The sequence below is a fragment of the Scatophagus argus genome, chromosome 11, assembly GCF_020382885.2.
Source record: "Scatophagus argus isolate fScaArg1 chromosome 11, fScaArg1.pri, whole genome shotgun sequence".
NCBI lineage: Eukaryota > Metazoa > Chordata > Actinopteri > Scatophagidae > Scatophagus > Scatophagus argus.
In genome coordinates, this window is record NC_058503.1 from 11,264,141 (window position 1) to 11,283,181 (window position 19,041).

The 19,041-nt window shown below is 37.7% G+C and overlaps 1 protein-coding gene across 6 annotated transcripts; it reads left to right on the top strand.

The window, feature by feature from the left end:
* The first annotated feature begins 2,392 nt into the window (after positions 1–2,392).
* Positions 2,393–18,555, top strand: LOC124066745 (muscleblind-like protein 2a). Of its 6 annotated transcripts, none has more exons than XM_046403490.1 (10): positions 2,393–2,709; positions 5,851–6,465; positions 8,764–8,928; positions 9,312–9,515; positions 9,644–9,892; positions 11,926–11,979; positions 12,358–12,514; positions 13,267–13,302; positions 14,086–14,138; positions 15,283–18,555. In XM_046403490.1, exons 2-10 carry the CDS (start codon positions 6,292–6,294, stop codon positions 15,295–15,297), a joined length of 1,107 nt encoding a protein of 368 aa, XP_046259446.1. In that variant the 5' UTR covers positions 2,393–2,709; positions 5,851–6,291; the 3' UTR covers positions 15,298–18,555. The 6 variants fall into 6 exon arrangements, with proteins under 6 accessions (XP_046259446.1, XP_046259443.1, XP_046259447.1 ...); XM_046403489.1 differs by having other exon boundaries at positions 2,397–2,709; positions 14,044–14,138; XM_046403487.1 differs by lacking the exon at positions 14,086–14,138 and having other exon boundaries at positions 2,395–2,709.
* The last annotated feature ends 486 nt before the right edge of the window (positions 18,556–19,041 follow it).

The window sequence follows — 19,041 nt, forward strand, 5'->3', positions numbered from 1 at the left end:
AATATTGCCATAAAAGTACATTTACCTCCCTCCACCACTAACATAAAATGCATCAGGTGCTTATATTACATTGACATGGTGTTTTCTAAAGGAACACTTTACAGTAAATCTCTTTGTTTCTTCAGAAATACAGAATTTTCTGCTTCCCCTCAGGATGTACAGTATGGATGGCTGCCTCAGCATTTCAGCCAGTGGCTGCAGCAAGTCGTTTCCACCCAGATGGTATGACTGTATTATCTTCGATGTTTAACTGTAGGAAGTGTGTAATGACTTGAGAAAAAACCATAAAGGGTTGCTTGAGGACTGTGCTCTGCTTGCTGAGTTTTTATAGTCAGCACAAAATCTGGTGCCTAACACCAAATGCTGGTACACAGAAATATGCAAGTTTTAAAATAATGGAATAAACATCATTATTAACAGTGATGACCTGTAATGCTTAAAATTTCTTCTGATGGGAATGAAAACATGAATTCAAATGTGTTTTTACAAAAACAAAATGAACCAGGTAAAATTAAAGATCATGTCTACCATAAATTTATCTTAGAATCACAATAACATGAGCACAAATTCTAACCACTGAAAAGGTCTTGATTAAGATTTTTGTATCATTGTTTACGATAAATAGGTTTAAAACTGTATCCATGATGTGAAGCTAAATTATGTTTCAAGCAAAGTAAAAGCATTTGATTTGCTTTTGGTTCGACTAAAGTTCACTTTCACATGTATTTGGTCCTTCTGAACCAGGCTAACCTGTCATGGTGGAATCAGTTTTTGTCAGAGTACAGAACAGTACAAGCAGGACCATGAATGCTGAAGTGTATTGATCTTCACAGGTCATTTATTTACTCACCTTTCAAACCCTCAGTTAGTGCAGGATGTGGTACAGCTTGCATCACAAAACCAACACCTCGATGTTTCTGGACCAAATTCTCCATGTAAAGTCTCTGGGTTTGTGAACATGTCAAAATATATTTTATAGAAGACTGACATCTACAGGCAACAACACGGAATTGCAGCTTTTCTAATCTCTCCATCTAATTCTACTGGCTGTTAGGGGAAAATGGAGGTTTCTTTTGTGTTTATAGAAATTAAGAGAGTTTGTTTCACAACAGCAATAAATGAAAATATGAATATGAATAGAAGAAGAAATAAGCCTGTATCCCATTCAAATACAACTGTTTCTCAATGAAAAATTTTAGTTCTGCCTTTCCTCTATTACTATTACTATTTCCACTAGTTGGGAGCGTTGCTTTCAGCGGTTAATTATGCTGCAGTACACCAAATGAACATTTGCATTTAATTCGTTCTGATAATTTAAAGTAGTGTAGTGTCATATCGACAAGCACAAAAAACAAAATAAATATAAGCTGCAGCACACTGGAGACAGTTTCCTGTGTCTTTTCAGACAAAGGTTCATAACTGTGGTAGTAACTGTGGTAGTATAGTATAAGCTCAATTTCAAGTTCATTTCAAAGAACTCAACAGGTGATATGTACTGATGCCAATATGATGCTGATATTAAATGGAGTAAGGTTAATAACAAAATATGTGAACAGCAAACAGAGTTACAGTGAAAACAAACCGAGGATTTCTGTATTCTATTAGTTTGACAGTGACATTTTCCTCAATGGGAACAATATGGTGACCTTTCCCTGTGGCACTTCATGCCACATCTCCAGTTTGTTGAAAAGGTCTGTCAGTGTGACAGATCACATAAATCCCATCTGTTGCCTCAAGAAGCCTAGAGAAACAGAAAAGGGAAAATCAATCAGTTAGTCATAACTGGTTTATGTTCCTCATGAACATCAACAATTTCCGAATAATTTCATGACAAGCCATGGATGTCAGCAGCTGAACACAAAGGTCGCAACATTTTTTAATGGAAGTGTGACTTCCAGAGTCATAAAGCAAACTTCCTTGCGTTTGCTGCAGGTAATAACACTGGAAATTCTACCGACAATAAGGGCTATCTCTGGTTGGGGTTTTAGGTTTTGTCGAGCCAGTTCGGGCATAGAAAGCCGGGCTATGTCCATCTTGCTTTACAGTATACCCAACCAGGTGGACCAAAACGTGGAAGGAACTACTTGGGGTGTGTAATTTACTGATATGCCTTGTTAATATAATACATTTATATTTGTATAAGAAAGTGTGTTTTAAACTAATCCAAAAAAGCTCACATGGTTTTATTGTTTGTTCCCTTGGCAACAAACAAACCCTTTTCCTTTTAGCCTGCTGGCATTCGTGTGGATCGTACCACTTTGTGGTCGTAAGGGATGTTTAAGAGATACAATCTGTAGATTGACCAAACTGATCGTGTTCAAATGAAGTTAATACGTCCAATATTTTGGTATAAGTAGTTGTTTGCTTTTCTTGATTTTAAACGTTGCATATTCAATTATTAATCGTGTTTATACTTGTCAACGTACCACGGGTAACCCCTCTTCACATTAAACTCACGATCGTACAGTAAGCTGTCAAAGCTTGTTGCTTAAATCTGTGCAGTGCTACAAGTAAAGAAGAAATGAGGACGGATATATTAACGAAATAACAAGCCATAGTCCTACGAACAGATCAAGAATTAAATGGGCTGTTAAACAGATATTTCGGGAGCACTTGACATCTTGTTTTCGTTACTTCAGTTGGACTGCCGTGTCGTCTGCCCTGGCTGGTGCGTGATCCTCTGGGAAGCAGTTCATCCGTGATGATGAGGTAAGCAGGCACTCTCTTTAGCCAACAGTGTGGCTAACGTACGCTAATATATGTTGACGTTAATGTTACAACGTTAGCCGGATGACAGCGCTGTCTTTAGCTTGTTAGCTAAGTGTCTGTGATTAGCTGACTAGCGAAAGTAGCTTACGGTGAGAATTCAAATACAAATCAGAGACTTAACCATGCTACCATCGGACGTAGCGTTACCAAACTGCAAATTAGACAGTGTGATGCAAGAATAGTGTCAGGTAGTTTGCTGTCATTGAAATGGGATTGTATTTTTTGCTGCTCGATAGTTGTGTTTTGAAGTTGATAAGTGTACATATAACGTTGCATGGGCGGACGGGCATCGTCAGACAAGCGAAATTAACATTTCCCCTTTCATAAAATGTGGACAACACCCCATCACAAACAGTCTACAAGTATTTTGTAATGGCTTTGAAAATATGAATATATGTTATTTGAGTGATATCAGACTGAATTGTCAAGTCGATGGAGTGGGTGGGACGAACTGGGTCGAGCGTTTGGACCCAGAGAAATATCTTTTCACCCACTATTCTGAATAGGACACCGTGTGTCAGAATAGACCGAAGTAAACATTCACCTATACTGTTCAAAGATCTTTTTCACCAAGAATAGGCTGCTTAAAATAAACAAACATTTACTAGTTTTTAAACATCAGTTCTGATAAAATAGTGGCAGAGTTTAAAAATTAACTGGTCTGGATAAACAGTTCGTCATGCTGTCATGTCATTATGTTTCAGTGCTATAGCATTTTTTTATTCTGTTTTGCATCCCTTGTGGTCAGCCTTGAGAGTTGATCTCTTCTGTCTTGGGAAATGCCATGCTGGATTTCACATCCCGTTTTGTGAGAACTGAGTAAGAATTTACATTCCAGAAGCAGGATAAGGAAGAAAAGTTAGAACCTTTAAAAAACATCCGAAAAGTATATGAACAATATATTATATATTGAATGGTGGGCTCATTAGAAAAAATCTCAAATGTTCTTTCATGTAAAATCTCATTCCAAAAAGTAACCAAACTGAGTCTAAACTTAACTTATGTGGAGTTGTACTCATAGAAAATTTCTATTGTTAATTTCTACTGCAATTTTATGTTGGGAGTCATGACTGGCATGCAATAATACAAAGAGAGCTTATGGCTTTGGCCTACATTTACAGTAACTGTACTAATATACATGCAGGACACTGTGTAAAACATGTTCAGGACATACAATACACTGATGTGCTTCATTTTCTGTACATGGTCACACTGGTGCAGTAGGTCTGTACAATTGTCTGTACAAATGTTAATAGGAGGATAACGTCTTAAACTAACACTTGGTCATCGTAACAGTAATACACCGTGGAAGCGCATTCAAGTGTTGAATTTAATCTTCTCTAAATAATCACATTTTTATTCGCTGATAAAGGGTCAGCTGCCGGTAGTATCATGCTCCAAGCTTTGCAGCCAGCTTTCACACAGTGCATCAGCCTCTGGTTTTCTATTGGCCAATTTCTGACTGGGAGGGTCTTCCCAGAGGCTGGCAGTCAAACAGGAAGGGGTTGGCTGGAAATGTTTCAGCCAGAGTTCGACAGACAGTCTGTTTTTACTGCTGAGAAGAGAAAATCTTCGGTCACTGAATCCATGGGACAGAGAGGGTTTTAAAAGTCGTTGTTATGGTCATTATCCTCTTAATATGTTAGCTACTTAGAAGTTGTATCTCTAACCTAGATTCTTGGTCAGGGACAGAAGTTCTTTAGTGCTGCATGAATGGAAAGAGGTAGGTTTTCTTGCTTCGCTTTCTGACTTGTGTCCAAAGGAATTTGCTGCAGTATGCTGTGGGAAAGCATGCAGTAAAACTGAAAGATTGTTACAGTATAAGATCTGGCTTCTCAGCAGTCAGACTTATTCTGAATCTGTGCCTTTAGAGTCTTTGTTTATTTGTTGACAATGTTACTTTTCAGCTCTCGAACAGATTTATTTAGCTCATGAGTTAACCCCCTTTTCTGTCTGCTCAGCAACTTCCTGTATGTTTCACCACTTATTGGTCTGACTGTCCTGTTCTGTGTTTGGCTCCCAACACAATGTGTGTTTAAGCTTTGTCTTGCTTTCCTTGTATTGTGTATGTGGTTTGGTGGACCAAGAGTCAGCATATCTGACTGGAGCAATTCGACAGTGCTTGTGTAATCCTTATTAGCAATTAGCAAATAATAGAGATTTGCAGTGTAATGTAAAAATATGTTAAATTGAGTAAAATTTATTTCAGTGGAATGTGTGATTAATATGAAATCTTGTTTTAATTGGCCGTCAGTTGTAGTGAATGCAAAATGTGTGCACATGCAGTATAACACCCACCTAATGGTTCTTCTTATTGGAGCTTTGGAAATGTTCACATTGTGTTATTGATTGATTGATTGATTGATTACCATGACAATGTCCAGACTAGCACAACAGCTGTGGGTATGTCTCTGTAACATGCTTACCTATTTATTGAGCAAACATGGCTTAGATAAATTAATTGTGAAATGTGGAATTTTGCATTTCTTCATATATTTCATCTATGCTACCATTGATGTTTTGCTTGACATATCTTATATAGTTATCTTTCATTGTTGATTTAGCTTCCAATTATTTTCTTATTTAATCAGTTAATTTTTTAGTCCACAAAATACCAAAGTAGCAAAACATGTCCATCACTCTTTACCAGAGTGCAAGGTGACATCTTTAGATGTTTTTGTTTTGTGCAAGCAACATCATCAGATCCAAAGAGATTCAGTTTAAAGGAGACGAATACAGTTTCTGAAATGCTCACATTGTAGAAGCTCAAAGAAGAGAAAGACCAGGCTTTTTGCCTTAAAAAAGTGACTAAAACCATTAGTGTCATGGGAGTCTGACATGACTAAATATAACTTGACTAATTACACAAGATCATGTTTGTTATTTTTTGAGCTTATCTGCTTTCTGCTGTAAACTGCAAAACAACAGATGACTCTAGAGCATGAACAGCCTCTAGAGAATTGAGGAAATGACATGAGATGCCATGAGCGTTCAAAAATAATTTATAGTGGCTCTAAATGTGCCAAGTGTAGACTAATGGCTCCATAATTAGTAATATGCATGTTTTTTGTTGTCTTTCAGATCACAAACAGGTCTTTTAGAAGATATCTGAACTTAAAGTCGGTCTGTCGGGCCAGACTCGGGCATCAGCACTGGATACCTCACCTGCGAGCCATTTCCATCATTTTGCACAACGTCAGCGCCTAAAGAAATGCTAAAATTGAAACAGAATATAAGAGGACAAAAGTGACTGAGAATGTATTACTAAATTGATAAGTCTGCTGTAAATCTCTCTCACTTGTCTGATATTTATGGGCACCAGCATTTGTGTAGTTATTTCTGTTTGATGGGCAACTTCTCAGTGATTGACCAGCCTTCTGATCTTTTCACTCCAGCTAATGGAGGACTCACCAGGTTGTTTTAAAAGAGAACTTTGTGCATAGAGCCCTTTTGGTGTATGAGGCACAAGGCAATAAGTCTGACTTTCAAAAAATATCACATTTGTGATTATAACCTTTGGGCATGGCGTTGAACCTGTCTTCAGTGAGGGACACAAAATGGCTTACACTGGAAGTCTGTCGACAGTTTCAGCGAGGAAACTGTTCACGTAGTGATGAGGAATGCAAATTTGCTCATCCACCGAAGAGCTGCCAAGTTGAAAATGGGAGAGTTATTGCCTGCTTTGACTCATTAAAGGTAAGAAATAGTCCACACACTGCAATGTATTTTTCTCGCTGTCACCTGTGACACTGAGTGAATAGTTTCACTGTGGTATTGTGCCAAAACAAAAATCCAGTTTTACATTATTATTTATTTTACAGCCTGCTCTTTGTGTGTTTTTGCAAAGTATGCCTGATATCATTTATCATTTTCTACACTTTTCTTCAAACTCATACTACGTAGTATAAGATAAAAACATTCTTTTCTCTTTTCTTTCCTCCCCTGCAAGTGATAACAGAGAAGGGAAATGACCCTCAATTACCATCCAGACAAGTTGTCAAGTTTGATGTCTTGGTCTCACCTAATGGTGAAGTCTTGAAATCCCTCCCTATATTAAGCTGTACCAAAAACCAGTTCCACTCAGAAATATGTCAGTCCACAGAGCAAAGCTGCAATCTCAAAGCTTTATCTTCCATTATGTATCACTCCAGTGTTTGTGAATTCATAGGTAATACTGTATTTTTCCAGAGATAGAGTATAATACCTGTCAGGTGTTGCCCTCATCACAGCTAATGTGGACTATAAAAAATTCTGGCAGCCGGTTGGATTACAGCCAGTTTATTCTCCTGTTTGCTCAGTTGCCCTGAATAAGACCAGGGCTGCCTTAATCCGCTCTCACGCGTCCACTATCACACCACAATACAGCTTTGCCCCCAGGATTGTTCTCATGTCGAGTCATTGTCTTACCTCCTGACTGTAGGCAGTTTTAATACAGCTTGCCTGGACAGAGGGTCTTCTCTGTGCCCCAGCGATTAAGGGCCTGAACTTTAATGCAAAATGACCGTACTTCTTTACCTAAGAAGAACATGTATTGATTTATCTTGAATATTGTTAAATAGATTATCAAGTAGAAATAGTGAGCTCAGGCTAAAGAGGTTGTACACGGTGGTTACAGACCTTAATCATGGGAGGTGTCAGGTGGTTGCTAACTGAATAGTTAGTTTTATCTTATTTTTAGAGTGAAGTCTTAACCCAGAATTGCAGCCTGTTGTGATGATGGAAAATAGAGGTCACCTGGCAGATCTGTAGTTGTTGCAGTCATGTGGCCATGTCACATCTCTTCTTTATCAATAGGCTTTTGTCTAAAGAGTTTGTAAATATCTGTTACTGACATGGCTACGGATATAATGTCAGCTGGTATTTACTCAGCAGCTTTTACTCACTTGCAGCCTTTATTTATTACAAGACAAAGTGGAGATAGTAGCCAAAATGGTACTTGCCAAACAAATGTTGTTTTCCTCTTACTTGTCCGCTGATGGCACTGTATTGCCATGTGATTTGTTAACTGTTGACTTGAATCCGAGAGCAGAGAAGGATGCATACCCATTCAACACTCCATTAGACTGTTTCATACAGATCGAAAATAAAGTTCACCACAGCAGACAGTGACAACCAGAGCTCACAAAAACATCCCCTCTAAACTACAGAGAAGTCAGATACTTTCAAAACAGAGTAGTCAGAGGACAGCGGCTTCCTTGTCTTTGGGTCACACCTGAGGTTTATGAACCTTTATTCTAGTGTAATACGTAACACGTACTTTCATTTCATACTTTCAATAAACTTTCAACTGGAAGGATGTACAACATTGTGTAACAGTAAAATATTTCAAGGGAAGAATACTTTCTGCAGGCACGGCATTTTCTCTTACACAGACTAATAAAACGCTGATGACAGTTAAACCTACATGGATATTCACTGAAAATGACTAATATAAATCTCTCGGAAGAAATGCAAATGAGAGGAAATTAGTTAACTTGATTGAAGGATTTGAATATGAAGGGCAAAGGAAGCTGACCTCTCATTAGGCTAATACAGATGCTTGATTGACAGAACGTGTGTTGGCAGGCTCATTTTAAAGTCTAAAAGGAGAGAGTAATGCTCAGGCTTAATAACCTGACTGATAATATAAAGTAAATCATCACTGAATTCCCATAGCTGATGGGTTTACGGGTGTAATATGTGGCCAGTCAGCTTCTTTTTAAAGTCTCTCATGATAGCTATAGCATAGTCCTAAAGACAGCATTGTGAATTGATATCTTCTTGAATTGATGTCTTCTTCGTCTAAACAATACTCCTTACAACAGTGATTCTGCTGCACATCATCTACCTCAGAAGCTAACTTTCAAGGCCAGTGTGGGATCTCAGTGCATCTCATTTCTGATCAATAATTCAGTCCACTATGTTTAAAATTAAAAAGGTTTTCTCCCCACTTTTAGGGAACAAATAAAATGTTACTTTTTTCTTAAATGCTTCTCTTGTTTTCTGTGATTACAGGGCAGATGCTCAAGGGAAAATTGCAAGTATCTTCATCCTCCTTCACACTTAAAAACCCAATTAGAGATAAACGGGCGCAACAATCTTATTCAGCAGAAGACGGCAGCCGCTGTGTTGGCCCAACAGATGCAGCTCATGATCCCAGGACCCAGCCTGCAGCCTGTGGTAAGAGCCCCAAAGTTATTACACTATAGTCAGTCTAACTCAAATCAGGGCCCCAAATTCCAATTGTAATTGTTCATAGTTTTTATTGGTTGTAATATATAATATATTAGTCTTAACTTATTGTATTTATCATATATTGTAAGTATACCCTTGTGGATTTAGTGGTAGATACTTTTAATAAAACATCTTTACAGATGATATTAATATCTTAAACTTATATTTGGGGTACTACAATCCCAACACCCAATTTTTTGCCAACTTAGAGCATTTGAACTGGGTATAAATGGTTCTCTATAGACGAATGTGTAGTATCTTTTACATCTCATCACCTGTTGCAAGTTTGACACTTACATATGAGATGGCCAACATTTTCTTTTACACAGGGGCTGGGCACAAACACTGGTCTTTGTTATGGTTCATATGTGACACCGTTGAGCCATGGCATGAGCCTTGTCCCGACCGACAGCACCCCGGTTCTTGTTCCTGGGAGCCCACCTATCACAGTCCAGGGCTCCTCTTCTTCTTCCACTTCTTCTTCCTCCTCTTCTTCTCCTTTACAGAAGCTGCAGCGAACAGACAAACTAGAGGTATTCATGCACCACAAGGAGTGATTTAACATTTAAAAAATCCAGTAGCCCCTCTGTGGTTTGACATATGGCGGCTACATAGTCAAAGCTGAATTCCTCTCACTCTCTTAATAATCACTCTCCTTCAGGTTTGCCGCGAGTTTCAGCGGGGAAGCTGCGCGAGAGGGGAGACAGATTGCCGCTTTGCCCACCCCAGTGACAGTCCAATGATTGACACCACTGATAACACTGTCACTGTTTGCATGGACTACATCAAGAGCCGCTGCTCCAGGGAGAAGTGCAAGTATTTTCATCCGCCTGCACACTTGCAGGCCAAAATCAAATCCTGTCAACAGCAAGTCAGTCACGCAGCCGTGGCAGCCCAGGCCGCAGCCGTGGTAAGACAGAGCCTTATCCTTCTGAGTAGTAGAAAGAGTTTTAGTTTGCATACAACACATAATCCTACAGATAATGTGGTTATACGGTTTTTTTAGTGTAATTGTGTTTGCCATGACATCCCTGAATATTGAGCACTATATATCTATTTTAAAAGCACTTTAATGTAATGTGTTTAATAGAACAAGGAATGACAATTCATTCTTAAACTCATGTTGCACCTTTAGTTAAAACTGTAAGTTAAAGTCCAAATTAGTGATTTTTAAGGCCAGGTGTTTTCAAAGCCGCAAGCCTCAAGACAACTGACAATCGAGACAACGCCCCGCTTGTAAACAGGAAGTACAATGTTTCCGTGGATTCACTGAGTTACACTGTGGCCTCCCACTTGAGCCCCCCCCTTTTTTTTCTTTAATCCTGCATTTGTTTACATTTTGGTAAACTGGCACCATAAAAAGTATGCCAGATGAACTAATAGCAGTCACAGTTTGCTACTTACCTATGGATACCTTTATATTAAAAGACCTGCCACTCAAATTGAGAACAATAGCAAACCACCTGGCCTGTTGAATTTTTGTGATGGAGCTGTGATTGTGCTTTTGAAGGGGTCAAATCATAAGACGTATGGTTGCTATGTTGGAACTTCTCGGACAGAACTGGTTCTGTGTTGGAGTTAACTGAGAAACGGCTTGCGAAACAGTTTTATTCTGTGCCGTACAGTATACATCAGTGAAGTAGCTAATCTTTGTACTAATTGCCTGCATTGAAAAGTGCATTAAAACATAAAGTGACTCTGAATCAATTTCACCTTTTTTCTCCTCCATAATTTTGCCATTTCTTTTGCCAGTTCTCACATCTAAAAACGCTTCTTGATTTGGTTTCATTTATAACATTTACTTACTTTCCCTAAACGTGATGGATAAATCTCTCTCTATCTGTTTTGCAGTCTACAGTAGTTGGCGACACCTGTAGCGGTACATTTTACACTATTTAGCAAAAACTGATTCACCAACCAGTGGACTACAACATCTAGGAGTATGGCAGGGCCTATGGTGTCACACACGTGGTTTTGTAATTATTCTCACTGCCACAAGGGGAGACAAAAATTCCTCATTGCATGTTAAACTTACTTAAAAAACAAAGTATTTTCAGCTATCTCACTTGGCACAAATTACAAATATACTATTATATTGAACTGTATTAAGTGTGCTCTGGAGCCGCGTGGCCTCAATGAAAAGTCCTTCTTTGCCCTCCATGCTCTCCATAGACCATCTACATCACTTTTCATGTATATCATCTTTTATGGTTACTTACATTTGCATTTTATTTTTGTTGTGTGAGATTTCAGTTGTATTTTGAGATCACAAAAGCAGTTATGTTTAGCTGTGTACATTACAAGCAGAGGAGGCATCTGCCATCTCACCCAAAACCTCAGTGTGAGTGTAGTAAATGGAGCTCCACATTCTGTGCCTAATGACACCGGATAGATGCTTAATTCAGCTGTTTCTCTGTGATGTTGCCTTTGGCTAGCTCTCTCTTCTTTTATTTAACAGTGCAAAAAATGCTGTTCTTTCATTGTTATTCCTTCCTGAAAGCAGTAAATTTGGTGTCTCTTTTCCAAAATAACACAGTGTGCTTAGTTGCACTGATTGCATCATGGTTGTGGTAGTGTTTTGATTACAGTCAACAAACTCTGATCAAGTAATGTTGTCCTAGTGATCAGTATGCAGTGTGAATAATAAACAAGGCTGTATCATTGTAAATCTGCATTGCTAAAGCTATTGATTAACTCTACATGTAGACCTACTAATTAAGGAATCTTTAGTCAGTGTGTCCTTATGTTATTTTGGTTACTGTGCATGCATATTGTGTTTTCTGTGGTATACTACATTCAGATTTTTTTGTTTTGTTTTCCCCTTCTCACCTATCCACAATGCTGTCCCCCATGATGCACCTCTGCTTGCCGTTACCTCTATGTTAATACGCTTGAATCCCATTGGCCCACTGCCATCATGTGCTCGCTGCCTGCTATTAAAAGACTCAGTCGACTGCCAAAGCAATGAAGCGATCCCTCGAGGCAACTGTAGACCTGGTATTTTCACCTTTTGCTTTGGTTGTAGCTATTAATTGTGCTGTAATAACTTTTAGTTTTTGTCATAAAGGTTCTTCAAGTTTCATATAGTCTTTGTGCACACAGGCATCATCAGTACCTTAAAGTGCTTAATTTGTGTGATATTTTAAAATATTTGTTGATACATTATTCCATTCATATTTGTATCCTAATACCATCCTTGATTTTTTCCAGTATGTGATATGTCACCTTTATTGTAAAGTTGTGTTTGTTGTTATCTTTTCTTAACTTAATACTATAATAATAATAATAATAAGTGTGTGTGTGTGTGTAGCTGAACAGAGAGAACAGAAATTTGGGATGTTTCGGTGTGTCATGTCTCCTTTTGTTACTTTTCAGGCCTTTCCCCACAGTGTCCTACAGCCCCTACCAAAGAGACCAGCTCTTGAGAAGAGTGGTTGGACCAGCTCTCTCCTCAGCCCCAGTTTTTTGCACTACCAACAGGCTCTGGCTAGCACACAGCTTCAGCAGCCCACTGCTGCATTTTATCCCACAGGTAAGCCTCTAAACTTGTAGATTCAAAGATAAACAGGCACATTATGCACTTTTCAGTTTTAATATGTTATGTCTGTGTATCTTCTGGAGCTAAAAACTGCTCACTGAACACTCAATGTTGTCACTTGACTTAAGAACTTGGCAGACGTCTGTATTATCAGCATTTTGACGTGTCATTGCAAGAAAACCACAGAAGTAGGAACACTGAACAGAGCACATTTTCACATTGTTCACTAATTACACTGCCCTGCTGTAGTCCTCTTTCTCAGCAGACATTTTGACTTGTCATCGATAGGAAAGCACAAGTATTACTTCATTAATAATGCCTCTATTCTATTCATGGCCCAGTAAGTTGTGACAGTGTGACAGTTAGTTAGTCCCCTGTAATTTCCCAGTTATGGGACTAATAAAGGATTATTTTATCTTATCTTAAGTTGTGACAGTGTGACAATTAGCCAGCATACACAACACCAGGACCCTGAAACTGAGGAAACAAACATTTTCCTTATTTATATGTAAACAGCTTGACAGCTTGTTTTTTTTTTCAAAACACCTTCTAAAGTGCAGATTTTCCTGGTTTCTGTTTATCCAAGTGGACACAGTGAAACAGTGCTTTTTTTGGGGGGGGGGGGGGGCGCTTCATCTGTGTATGCTTAGTTAATTAAAGATGTGTTCCTGTGGGTCAGTGTTGGCCATACTGATATGTGTCAGTCACACTAAAACAGTGTCTCTTTCCATGTGATAATCCTGCAGGTTCCGTCCTGTGCATGGCTCCCGCTAACAGCGTTGGTAGGTGCCTTCCTTATTTGTTTGTGACTATGTTATGAACTGTGTGTCTCATAATCAATGGAGAGCACAGGTGAAGCCTTCAAATTAATCTGCCTGTCTTGTTATTCCAGCATAGGAGAGCAATAATCAGGAACCCACATTAAAACCACATCTTATCAGGGATTTCATGGTTTTTGTTCTGTTAATTCTTTTGTTTGTGTTGCATATTTGTGTGTTTTTTGATTGTCAATTATTGGAATATATACTTATTTATAATATGTAATAATCTTATATTAATCATCCTTTCTCAAACATTGCTTCAGTCAAACACAATATTAAAATGTAAGCATTTTGCAGGATTTTGTTTGTAGAATGGTCATGGATTAGGAAATTTGATCAGCATCCCTAAGATTCATGTCATCGTTTTTCATACTGTTAAATGTTTTAGGTTATTAAAACTCCTTAAATACCTTATAAAAGCACTTTAATGTTGTCTAGTGGCATTGCTTTACATGTCGGCTCTTTTGGGATGTCAAATTATGGTCAGATTTCCTAATTTTATCTCTTACCAGCCCTCCTTTTATGTTCTCCCCTGCTGTCTCGCTTTGCTGTGTGATCACATGCCATCTGCTGGTCTAACTCGATGGCTTTCTGCTGTAGTCATTTTGTATGTGCCTGGCAAGAGAGAGAAAAACATTGCAATGGTTACCATAATGCTCCACCTCCCTTTTCATTGCTTTCATGGTTCCCTTCCTGAAAAAGTCCCCATGATGTACAGTGCTACGCCTGCTACTGTCTCTGCAGCCACTTCTCCCGCCACAAGTGTCCCCTACGCAGCAACAGCACCAGCCAATCAGGTTTGCTCCTTTTTAAAGCTTTCTGTCATAAAACCTTGAGCTCTGAATAAGTGCTTCATCTTTAAATCAGGGGAGCTTCTTTATCAGCATAGCACTGCTCTGCTTTCATTGCCTCTCATTAAGCTTCATCTGCCTGTAGACCTTCAGTAGAACTGAGCTTCATATCACCCCCTTTCCCTTATGACAGTCACCACGTATTCAGAGGTCCACCATTTGCAAGTGGTGATTTTCCATATATTCTTTATTGCATGGTTTTGTTTTGTTTTTTTGGCATTGTTCGATGTCATTTTCTGCTTCTTTTCTTAAAATGCAGTTCAAAATGTTCTCTGAACTGAGGTGAAAATACTCACAACACAATGATAGTTTAGATAATTCTCATACTGGTTGTATTTTTTGGTAATATTTGCATTACTTGTATTATTATCATTTGTGAAAACACACTTTCATGATCAGGGTTTCTTTTTTATATATGAAACTTGACATATCCTTCAGGAGTGGCGATGCTAAGTTGTGTGGGTGTGTGTATTTGTTTGAGATTTGAATTATTTATATTTTGGCCATTTCAGCTGCTCAGACTAAATCATTTGATGGTTTTGATGTGTGGAGATTGTGATTGAGTCAATGTAAAATATTTGTGGAAAAGATAATGTTCTTTTCTTTGTTAGATTTCTGCCTTTCTGAGAAGTGTTTGTGTCATATTCACATATGCAGAACTTCATGTGTAAACTACCCATCTTCGCAAATGCATGTTGGTAGATGAGGGTTACACATGAGTTTACTCTAAATTGCAGTGGAGGTATCCAACGTTACACAATACTGTTTATTTTAGGCAGAATTCTGAGAAGATGTGTACAAAATGATGCATGATTCACTATATTGCTATATTTGATGTAATGCTACAGCCAAGAATTATATAATCATAAACTGTGAAATGTCTTTTAGTTAGTTAAAGACCGAAGACCAGCATCAGCAGTTTAAGGGGTTAGGGTACATTAGGGTTCATTTAATTTCATTTAGATGCATCACAATGATAATTCTTGATGTGCACTTCATGATGTTTGTCATGTAACAACAACACATTTGGACTGATTACATTCCCATTGTATGTAATCACTAAGTGACTTATCTTTTGTCCCTGAAACAGATCATCCTCAAGTAACCGCCAGGAGCAGAAGTCAGTGCCGTGTTGCAGCTGTTAAAGACCCCAAACAGCTGCTCTGTAAATACAACACACACAACCTGCTACAAGCTGCATGTTGATAACATCACTTATGAAAAAGCTGTATATATCTCATAACAAATTACATAGCTCACTTACTAAGATTATACTGTTAGATAAGTGTCACAGAAGACAGAAGATTACTGTATGTGTGCGCCTTTGCATTTAGCCTTTTAATGAGCTAAAATTCAACATGTCGTCAGTTCACTTATAGGAACCTCACAGACAAAAACGAACTTTTCTGAACAAATTCAGCCAGGAAACACATGTGCAGTGCTGTGCTGTAGTAACACCTTAATACTACTTAATACTAACTTACATGGAAACAAACAGAAATGTTGTTCAGTGACAGTTTTAGATTGTGTAAATATCACAAGAGGAAGAGATGAGCATAACTGATCTAATCTGAAGTCGGTTTTCAGTGTCAGTACATGTTCATACCAGATGTAAAGGGGTCCTATATGGGATTGTTAAACAATTTGTTTTTTTTTTCCTTCATGAATGTTTTATGTAAACTAAGAGAACATTTCATCAAATTAATGATTTTTTTATATAGTGCCAGATTTCTTTGTTTTATGCAAAGCACTTATTTAAACTTTAATCTTCATGTTGTTAAAATTATGGAAGTTCCTTTAAAATGTGCTGAGGGTCATCTCATCTACATCGTCATTACCCCAGAGAGCAGGATCAGTGCTCCACCTTCTGGTGTGCCTTTGCATTGCATATACAGTGTGTTCGCTAAGAGAAAGTGCTGTATAATCCATTTGCTGCACAGACTTCTTCAAAGCAATGAAGCAACAATTATTCAGACGGTGAAATTTTCCCCTTCTATTATTTGCATTATGTCCCAGTGATGGTTAACTTGTTGGATTTTCTGTCATCTTCAGCAGGATTAATGCCTGAATGAGTTAACACATTATACAGCTCAACAAAGACACAAGGACATTTTAGTGGGAAGATTTTGTGAAAGGTGTAACAGTAACATTACAGTAATGTAAAATCTCAACACAGCACAGCCTGTAGCAGAGTTGAGCTGTGGCTGCTAAATGTGGCGGGACTCAGTACTGTCAGTAATGTCAGTTAGGCTCAGCGCAGTTTCCTTAAACAAAAATGACTCATGATGTCCTCCAGGTTAGTTCAGTCTTTGAAAACGTGCTCCATAGTACTGATAAGAAACCACAAATTCAGAGCATTGTTTCCTATTTTTTTTGACATTTGGTGCCACTGGTCAGCAGGGGTTACTTAATTTCCTTATAATTCTGAGTTAGCCTGGAGGAGTGAGAGACTTTTTAGGCTCAAAATAAGTCTGTCCTTTTTTTTAAAAAAAAAAAAAAAAAAAAAGTCTAACTTGCATTAAACTAACCTAAGAACACAGTTCAGATTATTGTAACACTGCAGACTGGTATAAAACATCTGGTTCACTTTGAAGATATAGCAAACCAACTGCTCATAATCTAAGTAAAGTTCTTGCAATCCTGTGAGGGTTGAGCTGAGTAGTGTGTGAACTGTAAGTCTTAATGTTACAGTCTGTTGTCAGTGCTGTATTTTTTGAATGTTACAAGTGCCTATAGAATTGTGTGCAGATGAGGACACCCATGCATATTTATATGGATTTGTTTGCAAAATCACTCGGCAAAATCTACTTTACTTAACTCACATGTAGAAAGAAGTGTTTTGCAACGCTACGTCAGTGCATTAGTTTTTTTACGTACACTCGTTTAGATTTAGTCTTATACATACTTGTATATGTGTACCGTGTATAACAGTTGATATTCACCTCGATTTAATTTTGCTTCTCTTTTAAGATGATCATGTATTGTATGGCAGTGTCTCATAATTAGTTGTAAAACTCAGTAAAATACTTTATGTGGTAAAGTAGAATTTTAAATAGGTTGGTTTTGCAAGGCTTAGTTGTGTGTGGTTGATACCACATTCTGTAGTCGCCCCTTTTGGTTTGAAATGTACAGCAGGCAGAGTGGATAATCGTATCTGCGTAATGTTCATGTAAGATTATTTCGCCATTTTGCAAACAGTGTGTGCAAACGTCAATCTTCCCTTTAATGTGTCTTTACAATCAACTTATATAGTCGGGGTTTTGTTTTGTTTTTATGTGAAACCATGTGTGTATGCTTGTGTGTGATTAACTCGGACAAGCCACCAATAGATATTGCATTTGTTCACGATTTATTCATTGTATAACTTCATTGTGAAAGGTTTTACACATTATTGGATGGAATATAAGGAGTATACTTACATATTTTACTAGTTTAACTTTAGAAATGAACACTTTTAAAATGTATTCTCTTCTATTTTATGATGGTGATGATGAATGTAATTTATTAAACTGACTTTAGCTATGCTGGAGGTTCCTCACAGGGCCTTGTTGTATTAGCCTATGAAAAGCCGTCTCGTGTCCGGGGGTGGAATGTTGGAGCAAAGCGAAGCTTGAAACGTTTCATCCTCGTCACTGCCTTGTCGCCTGTGAGGGACAGTGAGCCTTTGTATGATCAAGGCCAGAGTGTGTTGTACAGGCCACATTTTACAAAAAAGTAACTTTCAAATTAGTGTTATAGTTTGAATTGTTTTGATGTTTTGCTGAGGCAATCTGAAGTTGCAGTGATTAAAAACTGTATTTTTTCTAGGTAATACAATTTCTTTTTCCTTCTCACAATAACACATTAGATTGTACTATCGGATATTTGACTTTATTATGCCATGGTGTGAAACACTGTAAGTGATCCAGTGCATAAAAATCTATTTTGGAATGTGAGTTTTGTGTTTTATATGGTTTCCACTGAATGTTAACATCTTGCAACAAAAATATAATCCACCCAGAAAGTCTGGAGTTGATTTGTCAGTGGCTTTTAAAACTTTCATTTTCTTTGAGAAATGTTTAATATTTTTTTCCCTTATTTATTTTGCCTGCAAATAAAAGGCATATAATTAAATATTTGTTTCAACTTTTGACAAAAAGCTTGAATGTCATGCAGGCTGTCTGAGATTTTGATCGCCCAGTCAAAAAGATACATACGATAAGAATGTTTGGTCTGAGTGACTGATGGAAATGTTTCTCTTAATCACTTTCAGATGACTGAGATGTGCTGCTTTTTGTGAACTTTGCCTTATCTTTAATCTATCGCTAAGTTTGTATTTGTTTCGTAATTATAAACTCCATGTTGTCCAATAAATAAAAAAACAAAAACATTTCACTGAGCTTTTCTGTGAAATTATTGCTACAAGAATTTCATGTTTCAGTCCAAAATGACAGAAAAAGAAAACCCAAAAGGCTTATGTTTGGACTGGCTAGCTTGCTTGTTGAATTAGATCACACCTCGAAGTATGCCGGTGCCACTTGGTTACATCCTACCCTATAAACTTTCCCCTAATTTTTTAATTATTTGTGAAAATGATTTCATTTGTGCACATTTAAACATTTCATGTTGACAGTTTTGTTCCTGTAAATTCAAAGTCGTGTGAAATCTAATATAAATAAATAAAAATCAAGTAAATACTGTGCTGTGAACTCTTGTGAACTTGTTTGATCCTGCAGTGTACGTTTATTTTTGCATCATTTTAATGAGACTTTGTATTAAGGATTAGCAAGTTTTCAAGCTAAAAATCCAACCTGAATCACTCACTTCACGAATCAAATAATATCCAATCACAGATAGATAGATACTTTAT